The following is a 27,137-nucleotide window of genomic DNA, read 5'->3' as shown; positions in this document are numbered from 1 at the left end:
ATTGCTCATGCAAAGAAATCACTATTTTTGCATCTAGCATGAACAAATTGGTAGGATTGGGAAACAGATTGGAATTGCAAGTTAATTATTTGAAAATGCATGAAATTCAGCTGTTGCTAAAAAAATATATATCTATAATATTTATGCATTTCAACAGAATTAATTTTGCTGTCTGTTCCCTATTTATCCTACCTATTTGTTTGTGCTCATCAGTCGACTTATTGTGACTTCTTTTAGTAGACAGTATTTTTTTTAAATAAACTACCTGTGCACTTTTAAAGTTCTCAAGGCCTTGTTTTAAATGTCAGAGCTCTCACAATTCTACCAGTGTGGAGCTACTTTGAGCTTGTTGTTAATGGTGTTAAAGTTGCCATTTCTTTGCATGAGCAACGCTATGCCCCTATCATTAACATTGTAAGCATGTTGGGAGAATCAGCTAAAAGCCCTGTATCCCAGAATGCTGAGGACAAACGTAGATAGGCTATTCAACAAACGTTAATATTCATTATCATGTTTCACTACACCCCAAGTCCATTTCACACTGGAGTTCTGCTTTAAAACACCTAGAAAAACAATCCACTTCATCCAAAAATTAATGAATGCATAGATCAGTGCTGAGGAACTTTATATTCATCAAGGCCACACCTGGCATTAAAGCACAGTGCTAGTAAGTTTATGATACAGTAGTACACTGTACATTTGTGGACACATTGTATCAATGAATTCAGCTGCAGTAACGTGTACCTATTAATGGTAGAAAGCTTGTAGAATCAATAGAATAGTATTTCAATAGAATAGACCAATCTGGAGGAGCAAAACATGATCCTAAGTATTCCTCAGTGTCAGTTATTGCCCTATAAATTCCAGTACTGAATGTTATTTCTACAAATAATGCATCTTTTTATTTGGGTCTGCAGGGTGACGGACATCAGTCTCACAGCGGAAAGGACATGACTGCGTTCTCTCCTAAAATGCATCCTTACCTGCTGTCCAGAAGACAGTCTCTAGAAACCCAGTACCTCGCTCAAAGGCTGCAGGTATTCTCCTTCTGCACTGAACCGTTAAACCTGCTCTTTAGAATGAAATAACTGCTCTCCTGAAGCCTAGACCACATTCAAGCAAAAAAGCTGCAGAGTAATTGTGAGGGTGCAGAGGTTACAATAGTACGTTAAAATAGACACGGACTGTTCCACTGTGTACACTTAAGAGTCACACACCATTAGTCATCTCAGGTCTTGTGCGTTATTTTTAAAAGATCTCTTTCCTTAACGTTTCTGAAACGGGCTTGAAAGTAACAGAAAGAACAGTGCAGATCTGCAGTGACTCAGACTGTTTGGGTGGATTGAATAAGCAATAATCTAAGGCTGGTTTGGCCAGCCAAATTAAACCGCAGATTAAACCAAAAAGATTAAATTGGAGAGCACAGTGGTCTAGTCGGGTTAATGAGGTTGTGTGTGTTTTGCCAGAGGACCAGTCAGCTGGCCAGCGGTCCTGGCAGTGGCCAGATGTTCTGTAAGGAGCCTGGACCTCGAACACTGGAGCAACAACTGCAGGAACACAGGTCAGAAGGACTAAAGCAACTATTTGATCAACAGTATTTATCCTTTCGAACACATAAGTAGTATATGATCAACATTGCATATCATCATTAAGACTTATCTATACTCCCTTTTTTATGTATAAACTTAAATGCAGCCATTTCAAATGATGCAACCTTTGATAAAGACAAAAATGTTTAAGGTTTTGTATTTGGGAACCAAATAATATACAGAAAAAATATATATTTTAGGTTGCCAAATATTAGGTGCATCCTTAGTTAATAGCTATTCTATAAGCTTTTTTTTGGATCAGTCATAGATAACCGTCATCACCTATCTTGTCTTGGTTGCTTACATTTGGGGTATATAATAATAATAATAAAAACCTGGTCTAATCTTTAAAGTAAAACTACGCCTACTGAAACGCGCCATAACATTTGTGACCCCTCTACCAGGCTCCAGCAGAAGAGGCTACATCTCCAGAAGCAGTCACAGCTTCAGGCGTATTTCCATCAGATGCAGCTGGCTGAGGACCAGTACCCGCCAACGCAGGAGTGCTTAGACCCCCAGCACGCCCTCCCGCTGTCTAGTCCACCCTTCTCCAGGACCCAGCCCCTCACGCCACTCCTGGAACCGGGCACCACTGCACTCCCCTACAGCCCAGACCTGCTCTTCCCCTCCGCAGCCTCTCCCTCGGACTGCCCCACGTTCAGCCGCTCCGCATACACCCCGTCCACCCCCACCGAGCCCCTGTACGCCTGGAGCCCAACACTGCCCTCCTCGCTCCCTCCCAGCCAGGGCGAGACCAGAGCAGCACAGCCTGCCCCAGAGACTCCCTACATGGACTGCGAGATGATGGAGACGGTGGAGGCTCAGCAGGGCTGCGTGCTGGTGAACTAAAGCGCTGATATAGTGGTCACCAGTAACTCTCCTCCCAGCACGGTTTCACCTCCAACCCAAACTGAACACACCTGATTCAGCTGAACAAACCACTGGCAATTAATAACTATTTAATATCACTATTGGGATGGTCCATTATAGACGCCTCATAGATGCTCACCTACCATTCAACTAACCTTCTATAAAATAACTGATCAGTGACACAGGGTCACAAATTACTCGATTTATAGCTGTGGGAAAACGCAGATTCACCTGGCAGCTCTCCAGACTTAAAATTTTAAAATGTTGAAAAAAAATTTAAAAGGTTTAAAAATAAATAAATAAATAATATTTAGCTAAAAACAGCAAAAAAGTAGTACCCTGATGTGATAATTAGGGATGGGTTATATGGTACGAAATTTCAGGGTATAATATCGTTCACAACATTGCCGATATTATTACGTATGATACTAAATGGCACAACCCTATTGGATAACTCTAGCCAGATGCTGCCGGTCACGATCATTACCACCCACTGTGCTGCTGTCTACTGTGTGTGGTAATGCCTTCTAACACATAGTTGAGGAATGGATATCATCTAACGTCAATCCCGTCCATCCAACACCATGATTTAAACTTTTCTTTGTTTAAATTCAGAAGTAGTTCTGCAGTTAATTTTTTTCTCAATTCTGATTCTGGAGACTCCCTGTCCTGTACATTTTATTACTTTCCCTGCCTCTAACACACCTGATTTACAAGCTCATCGACAAGCTGTTTTGGAGTAGCTGGGTTGTGCTAAAGCAGGACATTCACTAAAATGTGCAGGGCAGGGCACCGCTCTAGAATATGCCTACTTGCTATGGTTATTGTTGTTGTTTAGTATACAGTTGGTGCACAGCAAATAATCAGCTGGATCAGGAGGTGTGGGGGATTAAGGTCACAGCCAGACCTTGAGGGCTGTAGAATTCCAGGAGCAGAGCTGGTGACCACTGCTGTACTGGTTTAAATGGGGGCACACTGGGGCTGGATCTCAGGATAACTAACTTAAGGGGGGCCACGTGAGTTCGGAGAGCCCTCAGGGACAAATAAGACGCCGTGTTGTTAATAATGTCTAATCGTATTGACCCCGTAGACAACCTCCCTCTCAACAACCCCCCCCCCCCCCCCAAACAACCCAATCCCAGGGTATAAATGATTTATTTTGTCTGTTGTTTGTAAGACCTGTAGTCTTAAAAAAAAAAAAAGTAATTAGTTCAAGAAGCACAAATGGAATCAGAAAGCACAGAACAGTTACGTATAGTAGATTTTTTTTGCATCAGTATTAAAGCAATATGTTCTCCTTGAAATGTTCTGTAACTTTGATAGTTTTTTACTACTTTTTTTTTTTAATCCTGAAGCTGCTGAGTCAGTGAATCATCTTTCATTGTTGTCTTTTTGTCATTTTGTTCATCCAATTACTTTTTTTTTTTAAGAATATAACTGTAAATATCGATACCTTTCTTGGTAAGGTACTTTTAAACACTGTTTATATCTGGTCATGCATCTTGAGTATCAGGATTATATCTAGTTAAGACCAAACCACATAAAAAAAACAAATGTGAACGCACCCAAAAACACATTATTTAAAACTCCATCTCTAAGGTTACGTCACATGCGTTTCTGTGTATTTGAGTTGCTGTGATGATGTCAGAGATTTAACTTTAGATTTAACTTTAGATTTAACTTTAGATTTAACGAGGCTGCTGTTGGTTGTGGTGCGAGTGATGCACTGAAGATGCAGTGAAATCTGATTTGAGTCGGATTTGAGTATCCAGACTGAGACTCATCAGTACAAATATAGCCCTATCCGGACAGGATTAGTATCTCAAGGGGTCCTGGGGACATTTTCTCTGTGATTTTATTCCTGTCCTCTGAGAAAATTACAGGCTGAATTATCTACTGTTTTTCGCTGAACTCTGTGGTCCTCTGGTAATTTTACTCTCGTCTGGATGCACACCTCTTTAGTTTCTTCACCTCACGTTTAATAAAATAGCTATTTGTCCACTGCCAGACACTGTATTTACACATTGGGCGCGCGTTTCCATAGAGTTCCACGTACACACAACAGCGAGTGGAAATGGAGAAGCTACTGAACGCAATGTCATGTGATCAAAAAAGCCTAAAAAATCACTGGTCCTCCTGTTTTTTCAATTGCAGTCCGGATGCAAGAGATTTATCACTGAGTAGAAGTGTGAAATATTTTTCACAGACGTCCCCCTGAGAAACTAAACCCGTCCGGATAGAGCTTATGAGTGTAATCCCAGTGCATTTCAAACCAAATCCAACCAAATCATGTGGTTTCTGGTTGTTCAGATGATCGAAAATTATTCTGATTAAAATCTCCATGTGCTAGAAATTTGATTTGCGCCAGCAGTCTGAGCTGTGTAACCAAATCTTGATCAAGTTGCATGGAATGACCAGGTGTAAACAGAGTCTTAGACAGATGGAAATGGTAAACAGTAAGAAATATATACGTAGATCCTCCCATTCAGTTTCCCTCTTTAGCGCAACTCTTAGGTTGCAGTTCCGCCATTTTACTTTTTGCGCTCGGCTCATTTACGAATCGACAAAGCAACCACTCGGGTTTTGTAATCGCTCCTCGTGAGCAGCAAGGAGCTGTACAAGGCTCTTGCACAATGGCTGCTAGATGCACTCTTGTAACCGTTTCTCCTGAAACATTTTTAGTGTTTTAGTGACGTGCCTTTCTCCTCCTTTCTTTTCTGTTCTTTTTAAGAATGTATGTCGTAACGGAGTCCTGCGAAATTTCCTGTTGGGGAATAGTGTTAAGTGACCTCTTTATGGAACCAAAGCCCCTCCGACGATGCCCTCCTTCCAACTCCACTATGTGGCTTTAGAGGGATCAGATCAAGCTACGCGATACGGATACGGTCCGACAATATTATTATACGCCGTCCAGAAGTATAATAGCAATATCTGAGGCTACAGTAATAGTCCTGACGCCTAGAACTGGCGTCGGTAGTGAATGTGTTTACTTTGTCTGTGCCATTTCATGCCTTTCAGGAAAAAAATAACTCATCATGACTTGTTCTAGAGTTTGTAGTCAAGCTTTTGTTGGCTATACTTTGTTGGTATTAAACCTGAGAAATTGCATTAAAAAAAGACTGTTCTGTTTTGTTTAGTCTTTTTTTGTTTCCAGCAATATGAGCGTAAAAAATTCTCTGGTAACATAAACTCGTCCAAAACGCCATGTGCATCATAGACAGACAGATGCACTTTGTTGTTCCCTGAGGGGGAATTTGGGATTGTTCATTAAGGGCTAAAGAAAAGGGACTGTTGAAAAGATGAATGCTGTGCTGAAAGGTCTCTGTGGGGCTTTGACCACTTCTTAGATCTGTTTGTGTTTCAACAGAACTGTGTACAGCAGCTCTTCAGCTTATCAAGAATTTTTGCAGACTTTATTGGGAAATAAGTTTATGAACAACAATTAAATCAGAAAAACATGCAAGTTTCTCACATTTACTTTTACTTTTATCTAGTTTCAGACAGTATGAACCCAAGATGTTCCATGTTTTGTCTGGTTAGGATTATTTCACTTGTCAATAAACACCCAGTGCTGCATTTCAGGCCTGCAACACATTCCAAAAAATGGGGCAATAGAACAGGGCAGTTCAGGGCTAGTAATGATAAAAGTCAAACTCAGTGAGGAGGAAAAAAATAGGCAGATCTCCTCTAATTTTTCAACATTACTATTAAAAATGTTTCCCAACGAAAGATTGGAATGAAATTACATTTATCCAATTACAGTGCATAAGATCATTAAGCCATTTAAGGAATTGAGGAGGTTTGGTGTGTAAAGAGTAAGGACACAAAGGTTTAACAACACAGTTCACACCCCTTGAACTTTCTCCTATTTTGTCACATTACAACCACAAACATAAATGTATTTTATAGAGATTTTAAGTGATAAACCAACACAAAATAGCACATACTTGTGAAGTAGAACAAAAATGATAGATTTAAATTTAATCAAATAAATATCTAAAATCTAAATGCGATGTGCAAAAGTATTACTCTGCACCCCTAAATAAAATACACTGCAGTCAATTGCCTTCAGAAGGCACTTAATTAGTTAGAGTGCAGCTGTGTGTAATTCCGTCTCAGTATAAATATACCTGTTCTGTGAAGACCTCAGTGGTGAACAAACTGCATCATGAAAACAAAGGAACTCACCAGACAGAGATAAAGTTGTGGAGAAAATTTTAAATCAATTCATCATATTCGTTCCACTTCACAATTATGTGCTACTTTGTGTTGGTTTATCACTTAAAATCTCTCGAAAATACATTTAGGTTTGTGGTTGTAAGGTGACAAAATGTAAAAAAATTAAAAGGGTATTAATACTTTTGCAAGCTACTGTATATTCGCTTCACTGAATTGCACCGTTTCAAACGCAAAGTGGTCTTTTGTAAGTCCAACCATAAAAACCAGCCAGCTTCATCAGTGTCATTTTTATTACTGTCAAATTAGTGTTTCCTTTATACATAAACTAGACAACCAGTATTCTCTCCATTCTAACTCAATCCATTATCCAGAACAGGGTGGGCAACAATGGCAGGAGTCCATTGGTGTTAAAGCGTTATATTTGGGAGACATACCGTAGTTTTTTTAAATAAAATAGATGCGTTTGTTAGCAGCTCATATGTGGAGCATCTTTTGCTGGCGTGGAGAGTAAACAGCTGGTACATGCTCAGGTCGAGGAGGTGATTGGATGGGATGGAACTGGTCTAAACATCATCAAATGGTCTAAATGTTAAAATAAGTGCAAATTTATCTTTAAATAATCTTTCATTATATGTCCATATGTTTGTGGGCACACCTAGTGAATGCATTAAGCCACTGCAATTTGTGCACATTGCTGACACAGAATTGCATGTGTATATGCACAGCTTGTGTAGACTGGAGTACTGCCAATTGAATAGGACACTCTGGAGCAGATAAACATGAACCTATAGTGGCACCATGTCTAATCTAATGTAAGGCAGGAGCTGTGGAGCAGTAGAACTGTGCTCAGAGATAGAGCTCCATACAATACTTGAGGGATGAGGTGAGGTGGTGATTGTCCAACATCCTGACCTCACTAAACACTGTTGTTTTTGAATGCAATCAGATTCTTACAGCAATGCTCCAAAATCTAGTTGAAGGAACCTCAATTAAATAATGGATTTTCAGGGGTCCCTGTCCTCCTCCTCCTCCTCCCCACCCCCCCCCCCCCCCCCTATTTATATACAGTAGTGTGGGTTATATAAAATTAGATCATTAGCAGCATACTTATTTGAGAAGGCTGGGTGTCATGATAACTTGACTTCCATATAGTATTAATTCTCATACCTGACCAGGTGCCCCTCTAAGCCTGAGGTCTCATAAGGGCACCCTAAGGTCCAGAAGGGCACCTGCTCAGCTGGCTGTAGGTGTGCTTGAGAGAGAGAGAGAGAGAGAGAGAGAGAGAGAGAGAGAGAGAGAGAGAGAGAGAGAGAGAGAGAGAGAGAGAGAGAGAGAGAGAGAGAGAGAGAGAGAGAGAGAGAGAGAGAGAGAGAGAGAGAGAGAGAGAGAGAGAGAGAGATCATCCTGGACCTGATCATTATGGCCAGCCTCAGCCTCGAGAAGCAGCCAGACAGCTCTGATCCGTAAATCAGATTAGACTGTAAACGCCCTCTGCTTGGCTTACAGCTCGCTGTACAGTGCTGTACTGTACTGATGGAGGGCAGTCTGCCACAAACCTGCTCACAATCCTTAACCTCAAACCCAGAACCTCACCCCCCCCAGAGCAGATTTTTTTTTTAATGTCTGTCAGAGCTTTGGACAATAAACATTTTAAAACCCTCAGGAGGGGAACAAACAACAATGCTAATGGTCAAACGAGCAGCCGGAGCCAGGAGAGCTGTACTTAAATAGCTGAGGCAGCGGGAGGGAGCTGAATTCCCCTGCTGCTGATGAGTAAAGCCCCGCTGACACTCGAAAGGTGAGTCGTGATGTAGCAGCGGCGAGCTGTTCACCAGCGCACACGACAGCAGCTGCCACACAATCCACACCAGACACGTAATGGCCTTGTCAGAACAAAAGCTTCGCTGGCAATCGTGAAGCTCTCACCAGGGCTCTGCTAAACCTGCAGCAGTTGAGAAAACAAACACATACAAAAAAAAATAAAATAAAAAATACAGCAGCAGCTACAATTGATCTCTAAAAATAACAAACGGTCTGAGCTTACTCGTGATTCCTTTCATTCCTTGTAAAATTTTCATCTGGATTTAAACAGCGGGGCTCTAATTCCTTACGAGGGTTTCGTACTTTTTATATCTACAATAAAACGAGCCACGAAAGTGAAGTGCGAAAAACAAGAAGACTGACAAAGCAGTACCCAACAGCACATCAAATTCTCAAGCGCAGTCATCTACTTTGAGAAAGAACTCCTGTGAACAACTTCACATCACAGCAATTGACAGTAGAAATGAAATTTTGATCAAATTCCATAACTAGGTGAACAAAGCCTTCAAGAAAGTTTGCTCAGACAAGGGAAACTGTGTTTCTAACAGGTTCTTTATTGACTCTACCCTCCGTTCAGAGGGCAGTGTGGGTTCACGTTCATATAAAACCAAAAAGCACATTCTGACAACGATCAAGACAACAAAAACAAGACTGGGTTCTGGTTTTTTAAAGCTGTGGGGAAAGAAGTTGAAGTAGGCATCACCGGCAAAGCTAACATGTTAATAACGGGGAAAACGTGCTGCCTGGAAGTGAATTAACTGACCCATAACTGTCTGTTCTCTTGCTAATGAGGCTTTGCCTACAGCAGTGGAGTTCACATTTGAACATGCAGAAGTTTAAGAGCAGTTACAGATGATCTGGTTCAACATAAAACAAACAAATATGAACACAAGATAGAATAATTAAAAGGGAAAATAAAATATCCATTAATGTGCAGCATGGCTGATTACAGGATGGCCAAGAATTGGCAGAGAAATGGTGCATTCACACTGCATGGTACCGACACTAACCGACTCAACTCTATGCAGCTCTTTTGCTTTGCTTTCAGGCAAACTCAGTACATGGGTACTGGGTACATACACTACCTGTTCGCTCATGGTTCCAAACAAGTCTAGACTAAAACGTGACCCGTGAACTTTGCAGAGCAACCTTTTTTGTGACGCAAAAAGCCACAATCTCCAAAAATCTGGAACACAATCTCTTCAGGAGCACTCTGAACTGTTTCTGTGTCTTTACTTTAAAGACAATAGTAGAGACAGTGTTTTGGGAACATCACCTGGTACAGAGTTGAGTAATGTAGGTACCATGCAGTGAAAAGCACAAAAAAAAGGAGCCGCAAAAGCTTCCTCAGGATTATGACTCTTAATAGGACAAGGCATCGTTCATTATGGTCCCTTTTCGATCATAACCATTCAATTTGGAGTACTAACAGAGAGCTAGCTGGGTTAGAAACAGCAAAACAGCACAATGTGGAAATACTGCAGCCAACGTCTTGAACCTGGGCTTGAACATATATTCACAGCCATATAAGACAACGGATGGAATGCACAGGCTTGATGCTAAGTGCTAACAGCGGCAGTTCTTTTGTCAGTTTTGAGCTGTGATCAGTCCAGACATCCACATGCATGCAGAGGGTTGGGCAGGGAGCGCAGGACTCGAAGCAAGCCATGCAAGCTCTGAATCAGTATTAACTGCTCATATGCTTCTGTTCTTAGCACACAGAAACTAGAGCGGATACAGTTAGCAGTTAACAGGGGCCTTGAGATCACAATCATCCTCCTCCTCTTCCTCCTTATCATCTTATTCAACATCACCACCCCCTAATAGATATAGAGTTTGTATTCTTGCAAGTATTTATCTCAGCAGTTCATTAAATACTAAGACTACACTTAAAAGTGCTGCCCACTGAGGGGCCTGAGCCAGGGGTAGCAAGAGGTGTGAGTGAATACAATGTGATAAACATACTACTGTATGTATGTGAAGAGGGGGGCAGGGAAAGATGTGTGTTTGTGTGTCAGCCTAATGAACTGTAGTTAGAATGAAGGGTGAGACTGGGAGAAGTGCTTAGGATCATTCAAGGCTGAGAGAGAAAGAGTAGAGTAAGAGATAGAAAGAACAAAAGAAAGCAAGAAGAAGAAGAAGAAACAGATAAACTGACAGACTCAAACCAAATACTGCAACAGCAGAGACGCTGCTCTCTGACACTTATAAACGAGACAAACAAGCTGAACTCGTTTCCTCTCTAATAACAGTCCAATGAATGATCCTGGATGATGATCAGTATGTGCAGGTCAGCCTGACATGGGGAAGGAGTTCATCAGCAGCTCCACTAGGCCAAGGCAAGAACTGTGGATGACAAAAAGAGAAGAAAATATTGAGCTGTAATAATAGAAACAGTCAATAGAACAAACAACTAAGCAGCAGTATTGCATCTTATTCACAATTATCACTTACCACTTACGGCCTCCTGGGCAAAGTATTTGACGTCTATATCTTGATCTGCAGCTAGCTTCTCCAGTACTGGTTTCACCTCAGCCTGCAGACAGCTGTGAAAGGGGACACTTCTGATTAGTTAACTGGATATTAGCCTTGTTGTAAATCATGTTTTAAATCATGTTTTAATATTTAGTTTAGGGCTGCACAATATTGAAAAAATTTGACATTACAATTTTTTTTTGGACAATATATATGGCAATATTAAACAATGCAGGACCCGTCTTCCGTCAAGAGATCCGGACCGACTACTTTAGAGTCAGCTAAGCACTCAAAACCATAGAAAAACAGCAAAAACAACAATAATAGTCCCTTTAAATCGGGCATTAAATAGGGTTTTTAAAAAGGTAAATAAGTGTTTTTTCTGGGATTCAAAGTGTGATTTTGGCTATAAATATCTGTGCGAAACTGTGCCAGACTGAGGTGCACAGCTTTCAACACACTGTCAGCAGCTGCGTTTACAAGCATGTGCCCAGCCATGTGGAGGCCAGGACCCCACGGGAACACTACAGTGCAGGTATTATTTGGGTGGTGGGTCATTCTTAGCACTAAGGTGGTGGCAGTTAGTGTTGTGCTGGTAAGAGTGGATCAGATGGTGGAGCAGCTAGGTAAGAATGTCTAAGAGTGGTCAGTGAGCAGACACAATGTTTAAAAACTCCAGCAGCACTGCTGTGTCTGATCCATTCATAATATTCATACCACACTAAACAACTAAAAAAAGAAAAAAGAAAAAAAGAAATCGTAGGGAGTCGTAAGGCAACAAGAGCACAGCTGCCAAATAGACTATAATGGCAATTAAAAGACACTCTTAACCCGGGGCCTCGTTTGCAGCTGAGGTAAAGATAATCTCATTCAACCCAGTGGAGGGTTGAAGTTTGGGAACACCCGCACCACTAGGAATACAGCTCTCCAACACTATCACAGCCAGAGGTCTAGTTTCAGTAAGCAAAACAAAGCATTTAGAGCATGCATGTTGGGATGCTAAAAAAAATATTGCACATGAACCATTTTTACATTGAAGTTTGTAATTGCTATTTCTTAAAGTAATACATCCAACACATAAGCTATGTATTTATGCAGTGCTAAATTCTGCACTGGTGTGGCCCTCCATAAAACAAAACATGCAGCACCCTTGTCCTAAGAGACACTGGAAAACTTACTTGCTGTCTAGAACAGGGCCAATCTTTTGCAGAGACTTGGCCACGTTGAAGCGCACATTGGCCACTTGGTCATTGGACATCTTCAGGACGACAGGAAGCATGTGTTTAGTGGTGATCTCCTGACCGCATGCTTCTGACAGAGCCTGAAAGACACACATGGACACACATACTTTTAAATATGTTCATAAACTGGCTGTGTCTGCTCATGTGAAGAGTTAGTCACTGGGCACATGGAGATTATGGCTACAAAAATAATGAGTCATTTATGAGAGAAGAGGAAAATGGGGCACATTCACCTAAAACACTTCCGCTTTTAGCCTGTTTAGTTACAAAAACAAGGATTTTAAACCCAGGTTATGCCAATCCAGGTTTCCCAAAAGAAGATTAAACACTAGATCTTGCACTGTAGCAACCACACAGCTTGCCCGCTACTGCAAAGGTAAAAAGGTTTAATTAGGGAGCATGTGTGTGTGCGTGTGTAAGGGGGAGCAGACTCACATTGATGCAAAACAGAGTGGTCATCCGATGCAGGTAGTTTGGGTCGTTGGCCATGCCCAGCACTTTGGGAACAATGGTGTTCTGAGCCCATTCTGCTCCAAACTTCTCTACCAGCTTCGTCAGGTTACACGTGGCTGCCTCTCTGATGGCGTACACTGTTACGCCAAAAACGTGCAAGAACAAGTCAGTGAACAGGCAATTAACCCCATAATGTAGATATAACAAACAATGTGTCAAAAGTTATACATTCTGGTAATAAATGCAGTTACGACCTTAATCTATTAATAACAGTATTTGCTAAGATCTTAATATATTTACATTATACATACTGTTATACTCAGCATATGAGGGGGTCAAAAAGGTTCTTTAAGGGTTTAAGGGGTAGACTGAACAAGCTGGGTCGCTCTAAATTATTATTATAGTACATGATAAGACTGAATATCCAAGCCTTTTTTTATTTTCACAGGGAGATAACGAAGGCAGAAGCAGCGCCGAACAAGTGCAGTGAATTCATGTGGCATCCGTGTGTGACTACATTAACACTACTAGATTCATTAATCACTATTCATTTTTTGCTCAAATGAGATTTGGTATTTTGACAATTCACATTAGACAGATAAAGGTCACTTATATTTAATTAAGTGAACAGATCTGTATGAAACGTCACACTTGTACAGATACATTTGCCTACGTCACCCCTGTTGTTTTTTCCACGGCTCCCGCCAGAATCTAACTCCCCTTAAGCAATGTTCTGCTTGTTGTAAAGGAAAAGCTGATAGTTATTCATAAACAGAAACAACAGGAATGCCGAGTGTAATCTGTTGTGCCCATACTGCTGCGTGACGCAGATGCACACACATGTGGAGGGGAGGGGAAGGGAATCGGGTTCTAACAGGGAGTCAGAATTCAGCACAACAACAAATCAGTCACATTAAGGCAAAAAGAAAAATATTTAAAAAGAGAGTCAATTGTCAGGTAATGTAAACGTAGCTCTTTAAACAAACTGCAAGCAACACAAATTAAAATCAGTTTAATTACAATGTGAAAATGGCAGTCCACGGCATCCCATTAAAGAGTAGGAAAAAAGTAAAAGACACAGAAAATATCTAATAATACATAATGGAACCAGTTTTACATGTGGTGATATTATTGCAAAACCTGTTATTCAAACTAATGTTGAGGACTGATTTTAAATTTGGTGCTCATAACAGTAATCCAGTTATATAGCAATAAAGCATCAAAAGGCTACCCTGAACGTGCCAACGCAAGAAGCACATCCCTCTACAACCCTCTGATGTGCTGTGCTCTTTTCTGGACATCACAAAAAAAGTTTCAGCACAGTAGTAGTTCATAATATATAGTGAAACTCCTCCTTAAGTCCACTGGGGTTGCTGAGAGCTCACGTACCGTGATCAACAAGCCAGGCCATGCACAGGGAATTTAGCTTCTCATCAAAGAACTCCACTCCCTGAAGAGACAGAAAAAAGCAAATCAATATTAATGAGGCTCACTATACAATCAGCATACAATAAAATAAATATTAGTCTAGTTCAACTACTTCTCTACATGCAAGATGGACCAAGCACCAATTAAAGAGATAAGACATCTACTCCAATTACTTAAACAGGGCAGATTGGACTGAGACTCACCAGTTGGCCTGCAAGCAGTGGCATGTACTCTATGATGGCCAGCCGCACTCTCCACTTTGCATCTTCTGCCAGCTCCACAATAGCTGGGAGCAGAGACTGGGACAGTTGGCGGATTCCAATGACTTCGTTCACACAGTCCAAGTTAGAAATAATGTTCAGGCGCACCTCTGGACACTGAAAGGGAGTAAAGAAAAAAAAAGATAATTAGAATGCTAGACAGCATAAACGCAAAGAGCGCATTATCATCATAAATAAAATAAAAATGAGGAGTTAATCCCATAAAGTACATGGTTGCTGTTTAGCAACTTTGAGTAAATCTTGCAATACAGTAGCTATTATAAAATATATAATATATTGTAAAATGAATGCAGGTATAAGATGGTAAAAGGAAGATTTCTTCCAGGGCCCTCCCACAAAGTAAACACTATTAGATTTTAGTACGTTGACAGATCAGTAAACACCATTATAATACGAGTAGCCTTTATTCTCTCCGTCTCTTTAGTTGGTGAACAGGCACGAGACACGTTCAAAGACTCGGCTAAGAAGAAAGGGAACAATGTAGAAGCACAGGCCAGCAGGGAGCAATAAAGAGAGCCCTGCAGAGATGAAATGGGAGAAAACTGCACAGCACTCATCTATTCATCCCTCACTTCAAGGCTTCCCACTGGCCTGCAGGATCAAAGTGACCAGTTATACAGGACGCTCATCTGTGGCTAGAAGATGACGCAGATCATCTCACTGAAATCTGGTCTAGGTCAAACATGCATAATTTATAAAATAAATATATAAAAAAAAAAAATTAAAAAAAATCTGCACCACATTCGCACCACAAAAAGGCCTGCAGCAGCCGGCATGGTTCTTAGGGTCTTACCTCATCCTTGAGCTGGGCCAAGAAGAGAGGCAGCAGGTGCTCGATGGTGTTGTCCTTGCCCAGAATGGTCGACAGACCCATGATCACAGAGGCCAGTGCTGATTTGACATGCTGATTCGTGTCGGAAACCAATTCCTACAGACATACACATGCAAAACAAGACTCCGGAGCGTTAATGAGATACCTGACAGCTGTAAAATCCAACATTAACAGCCCCCACAACTCAAACTGCATGAATCATTAGGACTAAATGAAATATTACCCCTGCACTAAACCCTGTAATTACAGACATTATCCAGTTTAATTGTAATTATGAATCATACTGCAGCAAAGCACAGCACACTAGAGGGGGCGAAGGACTTTATGAATCAGCAGGGAAGCTGCTCCCTTAGGGTCTGTTTAGAAAAACTTTATAGGGATAAGAGGGATCAGACCTTTTCTGTCTCACTTTACTTAAGCACAGATGCAAAGTGTTAATAATAATAATAATAATAATAAAAGCATACCGTATTTTTCGGACTATAAGGCGCACCGTATTATAAGACGCACTATCAAAGAACGCCTATTTTCTGCTATTTTTCCATACATAGGGCGCATCGCATTATAAGGCGCGTTAAGTGACACTAGAAAGGGTGCCTATATCAAAGTGAACAGGGGTGGCGCCATGTTTCCCTTCCCCCACCGGGGGTGGTCGCTTGCCGGTGGAGCGTCTCAGTATACAAATCTAGCTATTTCAAAGTCAAACGAGTGCTGGATATTAATCTACACAGATTCCTCTCCTGAAAACTGTTTATTTGGGTGAGTAACGTGCTTCAGTTTATTTACAGTAAGCTTAGATTTCCAGATGTCCACTAAGGCTTGCTGCACCAGCGTTAGCATAGCTATCCGCTAGCACGCTAGCTAGTCACCTAAACTAGTAAAGTTAACCCAAACTTAAACGACAGCGTTACACTGAGTAATCCTGCGTGTTCTGGTAAGACAGTGAGATATTAGCTAGCGATTCGTCCCCCGTAGCTTGTTTTAACACGGTAAACAAGCAGATTACAGGCTGATAAAACTCACCTCTGAGAGAGTTAGCGCTTAGCATCTAGCTAATGCTAGCCAGGCAAAGCAGCACAGACTTACAGGCCGATAACTCACCTCTGAACGGTGAACGCTTAGCGATTAGCATCTAACTCTAATAATACTGCTCCAGCAGTATTAAAAGTGCTAAATTTAGAAAATACTGATCTCTGAACAGTGAAAAAGCTAGCTAGCTAAGCGGTTAGCATCTAGCTAATGCTGCTCCAGCCTCGGAGCGGCACGGCTCTGCACGGAGTGTGTGTTTACTGCTCCTTACACCTGACGGGTAAAATTTAGATAATACTGATCTCTGAACAGTGAATAAGCTAGCTAATGCTATTTGCTGCTCCAGCCTCGGAGCTGCACGGCTCTGGACTCTGTATAGCACTGAAACTCTGTATAACGCTGCACGGAGTGTGTGTTTACTGCTCCTTACAACCTGACGAGTAAAATTTAGATAATACTGATCTCAGTGAATAAGCTAGCTAGCTTAGCGGTTAGCATCTAGCTAATGCTATTGCTGCTCAGCCTCGGAGCTGCACGGCTCTGGACTCTGTATAGCACTGAAACTCTCTATAACGCTGCCCGGAGTGTGTGTTTACTGCTCCTTACAACCTGACGAGTAAAATCCATACAAAAGGCGCACCGTATTATAAGACGCACTGTCAATTTTTGTGAAAATTAAAAGTTTTTAAGTGCGCCTTATAGTCCGAAAAATACGGTAATCTAGTTCATGCTAGTGAAAAGGTAACAGCTTTTATTGGCCAAGTTGAAATGTTCCATCTACATTCAACACACAAGTCCTGTCTTCCATCTGTTAACAGAACATCAGGGTTAAGACAGTGGGTCTAGTTAATTTGATCTTGTTTAGTTCTTAGCTGCTTACATCAGGGACAGACAGACGCTGAGTCAGAGTGTTAGCTGCCAGTCAGAGTGCCAGAAGAGAGCTGGAAGTTCGCAGACAAACTGCAAGGAACTAGCAATTTTTAGAGTGCTGAACAAGCTCTGGGGGCCAGAATTCGTCACAGTACATAAAGGCTACAGTATGGCAAAAAGCAAATGGAGAATAGAACAGGCAAAATAAGGAATGAGAATCCGACAGGCTATAGGCTACAGGACTGCTTTAAAGTCTAGTAAGCCAGTTGGCTGGTGACTGCATGAGTAATGTACCTTGACGCAGGGCAGAATGTGAGTCATGATGATTGTCTCTCGGCTATCTTCCGGTAAATTCTCACAGAATTCTGATGAGCAAGACAGATTACATATTAATAGCTGAAATGATTCCTAATACAAGTCCATGCAGACGGTAAACAAACTTGATCCTAAAAAAACAATACTGTGTACACAAACTGGTAGGAATCCTAGTAGCCTATTGCACAAGCTAAATGACGAGTTAAAGCAAGACTGAGGCAAAATTCACTTGCTGCAATACTTACCTTTGACTTTATTAGCAGCTGCTGCCCGAACCTCAGCCTCGCAGTCTTTGAGAAGATTCTGGAAGGCTGGAACAAGGTCATTCTTCGTGATTTCTGGACCAACTGCCTTTTGTAACTGCAAATAAAAAAAATTACACAGCCATCTGTGTCAGGGGTTCCCAAATGTTTTCATGTCAGAATAGGGGCTGGGCGATAATAGTAAAAATATTGTATCATGATATTTAATGACATTTTAAATATACATGAATATTTAAACCCGCAGATGGAAAGAATTAGTAGTGGCATACTTATGTATTCACATGCTTAGTACACTAATTCATCATAATACAATCATTTAGGCACATGTAGAAGTGGGTATGATAAAATTCATGTTTTCAGCCTGTTTTATATCAGAACCAATAAGCAAGAAAAACATATACAAAGCTCTTAATTGCACCATGCACCATGATGCAAGCATCAGCAGCACAGAAAACGAGTGGCTATCAGTTAAGATTAAAAGCACCCTTCACTGAGCTCTATAAAAATCTATATGCATTGACAGTTTTTTTCACAAGCCACTTGTCCCCATAACACATTGGAACATGTCTACAAATGGATATGAATTCAATAATTGTAATAATCATTGTATCATCCATTGTGTTTGTGTATTTATCATACACTATGATTATAAATATATAACAGAGAACAGTATTTTAGCCAGTGCATCAATAACTGCAACTCCACAGAGTTAGCCCTTTTCAACCAAAAGAACCCCGAAACTGGTTTAGTTCAGGCTTATAAGAATGTTGGGTTTTTTAGTGAACCAGCCCGTGTTTGCACCAGTTTTCCAGAACCTACTCTTGTTGGTGGAAATGTACAAAGCAGTTCAAAATTAGGTGCAGAATCTGGATCTGAGCCCGTTCCAAGTGTGAGCTGATGCAGCCCCAAAAAAAAAAGTGTAGATCTTCCAAATGATCATTAATTAAAATGTCTTAATGTCTTGAATATGGTGCAATTTCTTTAAAACATTATGTTATGTTGTCATTAAATTCATGGCTATTGATGGTCTTAAAATGACAATATTGTTTATCGCGATAATTTCTGGCACAACATATTGTTTGCAAAAAATTATCGTGACAGGCCTAGCCCTAATACAAAAACAAATGCTGTATGAATTGGTAAAAATGACAAATAATGCAGTCTTGCATATTAAGGATACTGCTATTAGTAACAACAGTAAGGTGATTAATAAAAATACCATTACTAAAGAATTGCAAGTTATACTGTTGCATAACTTGTGTTACTGTCCACAGTGACCTTAGGTTCACAAACAGGCTCTAACAATTATTTGTTTGGTTTATATATTTATTTATTTTTTCCATTAAACCACATATTCTGTGATGTGTTTTAAGCATAGCAGTGCTCTGGTAACTAAACAGTGTTCCCTCGCAAGCTGCAATTTACATTTTAAACAATGCAGGATGTTCTCAGCATACATGCTTAATTGAACAAGCTTAATTGAACTAATCTCTAGACATTTTTTTTATAGTATATATTCATTTTTAATAATGACTGCTAATGGCATGCAAAAATAATGTGTAACGTCGCGACATATATTTTACTGAAGTCTTTACAGTTATTATATCAAAGCCACTGCATTAACCTTAACCATTAAATAAAAGGAAGAGAAAGTACTATGCTTGTCTGTACCAGCTAAGTTACAGACAAGTTACTGCTGCAAACATAGCATAAGACATAGCATATAGAAATATTCTGTTATATGGAGAATACTAGTTGATTTTTATTGACCCATGGGGAAAAAACGCAAACACTAACCGCAATGAGATTATATCACTGGGAGGTAAGCAAAATCTTCCACACCTGTAGACTTTCCTTTTAAAACACTCATCTAATTAACATGCAGAACATAACTAAACACATCATCCTGCTAAACACCAAAACCATGTGCCTTTGTACACCACATTTACTGGTAATTCTACCAGCACAACTCCAAACAGGAAAAAAATTATCCCTAGCATTTATCATCTGTACAATGCCATCTTCAAAGGTTAAAATATACTTTATTTAAACTAAACAGTTTCTATTCCCACAAAACTGAAAAACAGGGTGAAGGAGGATTATAAAACTACAATATGCACCTATACAGCCAGAGGACAACAACAGATTCCATGAGTCATAAAGTCAAGTCCAGGTCTAAAAGGCATTACTAAGAGGGAAAATCAAAGCCTAACCTGTAGTTAATAAAAAAAATGTTAATCAATATGTTTGTGTGTACGGTCATCTCCTGAAGGTCCTAGTATGTTTGTCATTACCGGGTCATTAAAGAGTGGAAATATGAATGTTGCTGCATGGGACACAACACTGCTGCACACTGAACTTATACTATACGACTAGCAACTCCACCAACACACCCCAAACAAACAAGCACGGTGCTAAGGTAACTTAAGTGTTCCCTTGCAAGTGGCAATCTTCTTACCAAAAAAAAAAAGTAATGCATGAACCGTGCATCTCTTTTAACCAATTCTTAAAATAAACAAAACAGCGGCATAAAGATATGCTATATATCTTATCTTATCATCTCCTAGCCTTTATGCAAACAAAATAAGGTACAGCAGCTTTCTCTTACCTCAGAGAACTTGTCAGCCACCATGTAGCGCACCCTCCAGGATTTATCCTCAGCTGCCTGGCGGAGAGTTGGCATGACCAGAGTCTCCAGGTCCTCCTGAGGCAGCAGTGTAGCGATGCTCACACATGCCTCCACAGCCAAAAGACGTACAGAGTCCTGCAACAACCACCACATTTGGTCCGGTGCTTGTGCATAGCAAACGTGATTAGAATGTAACTAGTACTACAAACAAGCTTATTTTCTAATGCACTACAAATTACTAGTAGGCAAAGTCCCAGGGAAGTGTGCCCAGGTTTGAGGAACGGGAAAATTACACACATCCAAAGATGTGAATTAATTCAGTGCTATGTACGTCATAGAATATTGGTGCTTTAGAGACGCCTGTCTGACAAGGTATGACAAACTGACCTGCTCATCAGAGGCCAGCGCAGTAAAGAGAGAGATAATGTCACTTTTGACGTATTCCAACTCCAGGACTTTCGCAAACTCTCCCAGCTTGGAAGCAGCAGCACGACGTACCATAGGAGTATCATCAGAGCACAGGTTACGGAAATGCCTGTGAAAGGAAATAGAGAATAAGAGCTCATTATTTCACTTACAGACAATATCTTTATGTGCTATAAATTGTTTAAACTATCAATGCATTTGTAGTAAACTATTAACTAGTAAGAGAAAAAAATTATGCAAACTGACTGGCGAATCTCAGCTTTGACAGTGCTGGAGACCCGTGGATAACAGACGCTAAACAGTCCACAGGCTGAGGTGCGGGAGGTGAACCAGTCGCCACTGGCCAGACGCTTTACCAGTGGCTCAAAATGCACCTCCAGGTCTACAGGTGAGTGCTCATGGGAGATCTTGCGTAGGGATTCCACTGCTTTGTCTCGCACCACTGTCTCCTCCACTGTGGCCAGGCTCTCCAAGGGTGGCTAAGGACACAGGGGAAAAAGGGAAGGATGTGAATGAGAAGTAATACAATTATATTTACAGAGCTTGTTATGATAAATGATAACACTGGGTACTTACAAGGAGGCAATGGACATACTCGGGGCCGCCAACCAGCATGGTGAAGTTACCCAGCTGTTCAGCAAGGGCGAGAAGCACTTCATCTTCATCGTAGATGGTATCTGTATGTTGTAGTGTGCAGAAGAAATTATTGGTAAAACAGGGATGAAGTAAGGCAACATGCAGTTTCCAGGATGGACACCAATTAAAACACAGGTTTCTGTAAACTGAGGTTGTTCTCTGATGATGAAATTGTGGCCTACAACAGATTCCATTAGACTTGAAATCATGTCCAGGTCTAAGAGGCTTAACTAAAAGGAACCTTATCTGTGGTTTAAACAAAAAAAAGGTTAATCAATAAGTTTGAGTCTGTGTATGTTTATCTCCTGAAGGTCCTAGTATGTTTGTCATTACCAGTCATTTAAAGAGTGTAATATAAATGTTGCTGCATGGGACCAAACACTGCTGCACACTGAATATTTACTATACTACTAGCAACTCCACCAACACACCCCAAACAAACAAGCACCCCTTGCCAAATGGAGGTAGTTACATCTATATGATAACAGTAGAAAAATCAATTTCTGTCAAATAGTGTTCATATTTAAAAGTACTAAATGTCAGCAGTCAACTACATTTCAATAGGCCGAACCATCATACAAAATAATTACTCCTTTTACATACAAAAATAAATAACTGTGTCCAACACTGTAATTGTCACTTGCCACATGCACTGGGGTATTTTGAATTCGTATGGATATTAATGATACATCCATAAAAGTTTGTTCAGAATAAAAGAAAAAAAAGTTTCATTTGAAATTAGCTACAGTGCCCTGTGAATTCCAGTGTTACTGCAAAACTAAGCATATTTACATGTTAAGTGATGTCCTAGGCATGCGTTTTTGAATTCTGTTTTTCACAAAGATTTTAGGCATGCCAGGTGTTTACCTGTCAAGAAAGGGAGAAGCTCAGTGCGTGTTCTTTCCACTCCTAATGCCAGAGCAATAGTGGAGAGTTTCTTGATGCTGTTCAGCCGCAACTGCATAAAAGCAAATAGAGACAAAAATCACACAAAATTCAAAACTTGGCCATGGTTAAACAGACAGACCCACTAGAAAGATCTACTATGCCTATAAACACAATATAAACATTAGACAATCTACACTTTGGTCAGCGTGACAAATATTGCACCTATACATAGAAGCAAAACATGCTTCTTTTATTTCCCACAAATAAGGAATTCATGGTACAATTTGGGTGACATTATTAATTAACGTGCCTGTACATTTTTTTGCATGGGTGCCCACACACAGTATCTGACCCACCTGAAACACATCTTAGTCTATTAAGACAGTTTCATACTGTGTAATTATCCACATTATACTATATACTATATACTATATATTAACATTGTATTCCTGTTGAAATTGTATTTCAAAATAAGAAATAAAAAACTCTCAACTTTCCTTTTTGTCATTCTGGCCCCTTAACTAGTCAAGAAAAAGGCATCCCAAGAAAAAGTCTGGACATGCTGAGCTAACAGTAACTGACATTTCTTGTAGACCTGACATGCTTGGAAATGCATTATTTAGTATTTTGTCCATGGCAGCATGGACAGTATGCTCTGCATTTCAGCAGTCATCTCCCTACTGCACCTCACTCTCTGGATAAAAATGAGTATTAATGAGTGATAGTTCAGTCAGCAAACACTGGCACCTGCAGAAGATGAACACTTAACATGGGAGTGGGAAAAACAGGACACCACCATTACCAGTAAAATGCTGAGGCTTTATGTTGGCCTTTTTAAACACCATGTTAAGAGAGTTAATACTTTGTATAAAGGTGTATACTGATTATGTGCATGTGTTGCACATCTGGACTGTGAAATTATTCTATGTGGGTGCAGATATAAGAGGGCAGCTCCAGAGTGTACAATTCACTCCAGGATTATGCTCTTTTTTCCACATTCTGGACCCACCACTGCTGTCTAGCTTATTCTAGTACAAGTAAACCAGCACCAGCAAATTCTTGCAGCACAAAACTACGACAGCTTTCTTCCAAAGAATATAAAGCCTGTTACAATAATTGTGTTATTAACTTACTGAACAATGTTTCCCACTGTGTTTGGCAAGAGCAGACCATTATTTTGAGTGAGCTGGTATTTCACTTTAATCAAGTCAATATAAGTTTTTTTATACAATGTTAACGTTTTTAAAGGAAGACTGACATTTTTACATTCCAATTGCAGTATCGGAATCACGGGTGGGCCATGTTGTATCGTACGCATTAATATCGCCTGCATTTTTGAATATCGTGAACGATTTAATACCCTGAAATTTCGTGCCATATCAACCACCTCTAATTATCACATCAGGGTACTACTTTTTTGCTGTTTTTAGCAAAAGAAAAATTCACACTGTTCTCATTTCTCATTATATATCTACTAGAGACAGATTATTTCTGTCCAGTATAATTTATTTTACTTCAGTCCTGGATATATGGAGATATTTGGAGTGCATTATTAGTATCATGACATGAATTATTGACTTCTGTCACATGTCTGATAGAAATTCTTGTATTTTTTAATATCTCAGTTAGTGGTGTGCCATAGCATATCACATACAGTAATAAAATGTCATTTTGTTGCAGTAGTGTATTCTTTAAATATATTTTTTTATTTACTGTTTTGTCATATCACTAAGAGTACTATTACCGCGAAAATATCATGAAATATCGTCATAATATTTTATGGCCAAATTGCCCACCCCTAATCTAAATTTTAAACTACTATATTATTATGAAATAAGTGGCATAAAAGGCTCATTATTTCAGGGACAGAGAGAAATAACTGTCAAGCACAGTAATTTTAACATATTTGTTACTTCGTAATGATGGCAACTACACATTTTTATTAAACAGTACCGAGGTTTTAATTACTAAGTATATCATGACATTAGTACTGGAATATACAGGTGCTGGTCAACGAATTAGAATAATTTGAAATAGTGCAATCATGAAATTCTTTGAATGCATTTTTTGTGCAGAAAGCAAATCAGGTGTTCACCGCACCTGTCCTACTCGTTAGACTAATCACAGAACTCGTTACCTGGAAAAAAATTTGCTCAGCTGAGCTTTCCAAAAGGCCCATTTAGGCCATTTAACTGTGACACTGTTGTTTTATTGAATTAGAATAATGGAGAAACCGTTTCATTGAATTAGAATAATTTTTATTATAATTACAATCATCACTTTCTCAGTATTTTGTGGCTGCCCCCTTGGCTTGTATGACTGCCTGAAGTCTCCGCGGCATCGATTTGACCAGCTTGTCGCAAGTTTCCGCACTCACAGCTTCCCAGGCAGTGGCGATGTTCTGCTTCAGTTGGTCCAGCGTAGTAGGCTTTCTGTCGCGAATTTTCCGCTTGACGATGGCCCAAAGGTTTTCAATGACATTGAGGTCAGGCGAGTTGGCCGGCCATGCCAAAACTTCAAGCTGTTTTTTAGTGAACCAATCTTTGGTCGACTTTGGTCGATCCTGTTGAAATATGAAGTCTTCTTCGCCGAACTGTTCCTCAACAGTCGGAATCAGGAACGTTTCCAGAACATCTTGATATACGGCAGCATTGACAGTCTTCTTGAGGAAGCAGAGTTTCCCTACACCTCGAGCGGACATGCATCCCCAGACCATAACGCTCTGGGGAAACTTGACGGATCTTTTCACGCACTCGTGGTTGTAGGTTTCGCCACCACGACGCCAGACACGAGGACCTTGGTCACCGAAGGAGATGCAGAAGCGTGATTCGTCACTGAAGACCACTTTCTGCCAGTCTTCAGCAGTCCACTCACCGTGTTCTTTGGCCCACTTCAACCGTTTCTCCATTTGTTTCTTGTTCAGCATCGGTTTTACTGCTGGAACGCGAGATTTGAAGCCGAGTTCGCGCAGACGACGGTAAGTGGTTGATCTGGAGACGTCAGCGCCGGTCTGCTTGTTCCACAAGTCGGTGAGCTCGGAAGTGGACTTGAACCGGTTGCTGACTGCGATCTTTCTCAGCTGCTTGTTGTCGCGAGCAGAAGTTTTTCGGACGCCGGAACAGTTGGTGCGCTTGCTGCAGTTTTTCTTGAGAGCTTTGCAGACGGAAGACTGGCTGATGCCGAGCTGCTCAGCAATTTTAGTTTGGGTCAAGCCTTGTTGGCGAAGGGCTTGAATTTGAGCCACTATTCCGGTTGAGAGGTCGCGCTGCTTACCCATGATTGATTTTACAACTTAGAAATTCTACTCAACCCTGACTTTATACTGCACAGTGAACACTCTTCACAGAAAACAAAAATTCGAGCATTTATTCTAATTCAATGAAACGGTTTCTCCATTATTCTAATTCAATAAAACAACAGTGTCACAGTTAAATGGCCTAAATGGGCCTTTTGGAAAGCTCAGCTGAGCAAATTTTTTTTCCAGGTAACGAGTTCTGTGATTAGTCTAACGAGTAGGACAGGTGCGGTGAACACCTGATTTGCTTTCTGCACAAAAAATGCATTCAAAGAATTTCATGATTGCACTATTTAAAATTATTCTAATTCGTTGACCAGCACCTGTACAGCTAAATTAAACAAATACAATTCCACTGTTTCTAAACAGAGTCAGACCAGCAGGTTCATGGTAATGAGCACTCTTCGCTACAGGTCCTCAACTAATTAACAACATTGAGGTCTGCAAAAAAAAGTATTGCGGCCATGCTCATATATTATAGCAAACTAACTATGGTGCCAGGCCTAGATTAGCTGAGTAGTTAGTAAGCAAACAAAACATTAACATACCTAGCTAGCTACCTTACCTTACCAGCAGACAAACATTAAACATAACTTGCTAACTCCAGCTGGCGTTAGCCAACTTGGCCGGAATCCTGATTTCAAACCCTCACACGACTTACTAAACAAATACAACAGCAGAGTGCTGTTAGCTTCAGTAGCTAGTTAGATAGCCTAGCTACCTTAACTTGTTACATTTGCCATTTATGCACCCAAAAACTGCCCAACTTTTCTGCGTGTTTGCTAACTAGCTAGACTATTCGGTCTGTCACGCAGTTCACGTCTTTTTTAGGGACACAGGTGTTCCGTCAAGTCGTGCTACCCACCATACTGTGCTACTTTCCAGCACTGCGCATGTGCTGACCCATATTTTTATGTTGACATGTTTTATCTCACGGTAACGTTAAATCTCTTTCCTCTGGTGCATTACAGCTACAGTCTGAGCTTACTGAATTAATTTGCTGAAGCTCAAAGTTGTTCAAATTTGTAAATGGCAAAAATTGCAACATTTCTCACTTACATAGGTTAAATTATTTTAGCTAGCTAAGATATATTTGCCCTGACAGTGATTTAGGCCAACCACATATCTGCATGAGAGTATGTTATAATAAACTGCTAGTAGCCTATCGAAATACCCTAACAAACCTAATCTAGTTATCTAGCTAATTTAGATACCCGCTGTTTTATTAAGATTATAAAAACAGACTATACTGGCTAGCCAGCAGTTTTTGACTGGTTAGCACAATTCGGCAGAACACCGGTGTGTGGGCTCTCGTTAGCGGTTAGCTCGCCGGCTGAGCAGTGTTAACCCAGTTGAATCAGGCTAAGCTAAGCTAACGCCTGACAGACCCGATTTTTCCTTGAATACGTGGTCAGAACAGAATACAGCGCTCCTTAACCGCAGCTTTAAAGATATACTATAAATCCAGACCCATTATATAAAATTACCTGAACGTCTTCATTCCTTAATTCGTCAATAAGCACCGCAATGGGGTAGAGAGAATCGTCGCCGTCGGCTCCCGCCATCTTGTCACCGGCTGTTGCTGCTGCGGGGTTTCCGCGGAGGGGCTTTAGCTCC

The 27,137-nt window shown here is 40.5% G+C and overlaps 2 protein-coding genes across 2 annotated transcripts in view; one reads left to right on the top strand and one right to left on the bottom strand.

Moving 5' to 3' along the window:
- Nucleotides 1-5,589, top strand: part of sik2a (salt-inducible kinase 2a) — a 39,581-nt gene extending 33,992 nt beyond the window's left edge. The window contains exons 13-15 of the mRNA XM_007245233.4: nt 918-1,037; nt 1,467-1,561; nt 1,994-5,589. Of these exons, the coding sequence (XP_007245295.2) occupies nt 918-1,037; nt 1,467-1,561; nt 1,994-2,438 (660 nt within the window). The 3' untranslated portion in view covers nt 2,439-5,589. The remainder of the gene's footprint in view (nt 1-917; nt 1,038-1,466; nt 1,562-1,993) is intronic.
- A 3,404-nt stretch (nt 5,590-8,993) lies between these two features.
- On the bottom strand, nt 8,994-27,137 carry ppp2r1ba (protein phosphatase 2, regulatory subunit A, beta a). Its single transcript, XM_007245234.3, has 15 exons — nt 27,008-27,137; nt 22,205-22,295; nt 21,278-21,378; nt 20,948-21,180; nt 20,663-20,810; nt 20,255-20,410; nt 17,629-17,743; nt 17,363-17,433; nt 15,131-15,265; nt 14,260-14,433; nt 14,018-14,078; nt 12,611-12,765; nt 12,113-12,255; nt 10,914-11,005; nt 8,994-10,805 (listed from the first exon to the last, which is right to left on the bottom strand). The coding sequence occupies exons 1-15, from the start codon at nt 27,083-27,085 to the stop codon at nt 10,789-10,791; spliced, it is 1,770 nt and encodes a 589-aa protein (XP_007245296.1). The 5' UTR covers nt 27,086-27,137; the 3' UTR covers nt 8,994-10,788.

The sequence above is a fragment of the Astyanax mexicanus genome, chromosome 1 (genome assembly GCF_023375975.1).
Source record: "Astyanax mexicanus isolate ESR-SI-001 chromosome 1, AstMex3_surface, whole genome shotgun sequence".
Classification (NCBI taxonomy): Eukaryota; Metazoa; Chordata; class Actinopteri; order Characiformes; family Acestrorhamphidae; genus Astyanax; species Astyanax mexicanus.
This window is presented reverse-complemented; position numbering and strand designations above follow the sequence as displayed.

Coding starts and splice junctions, on each gene's coding strand:
- ppp2r1ba (XM_007245234.3), bottom strand. CDS start 27,085: ATGGCGGGAGCCGACGGCGACGATTCTCTCTACCCCATTGCGGTGCTT. Junction 21,181..21,277: donor AGTATGTCCATTGCCTCCTT/GTAAGTACCCAG, acceptor CTGTGTCCTTAG/CCACCCTTGGAGAGCCTGGC. Junction 12,766..14,017: donor GGCCTGGCTTGTTGATCACG/GTACGTGAGCTC, acceptor TTGGCGTAACAG/TGTACGCCATCAGAGAGGCA.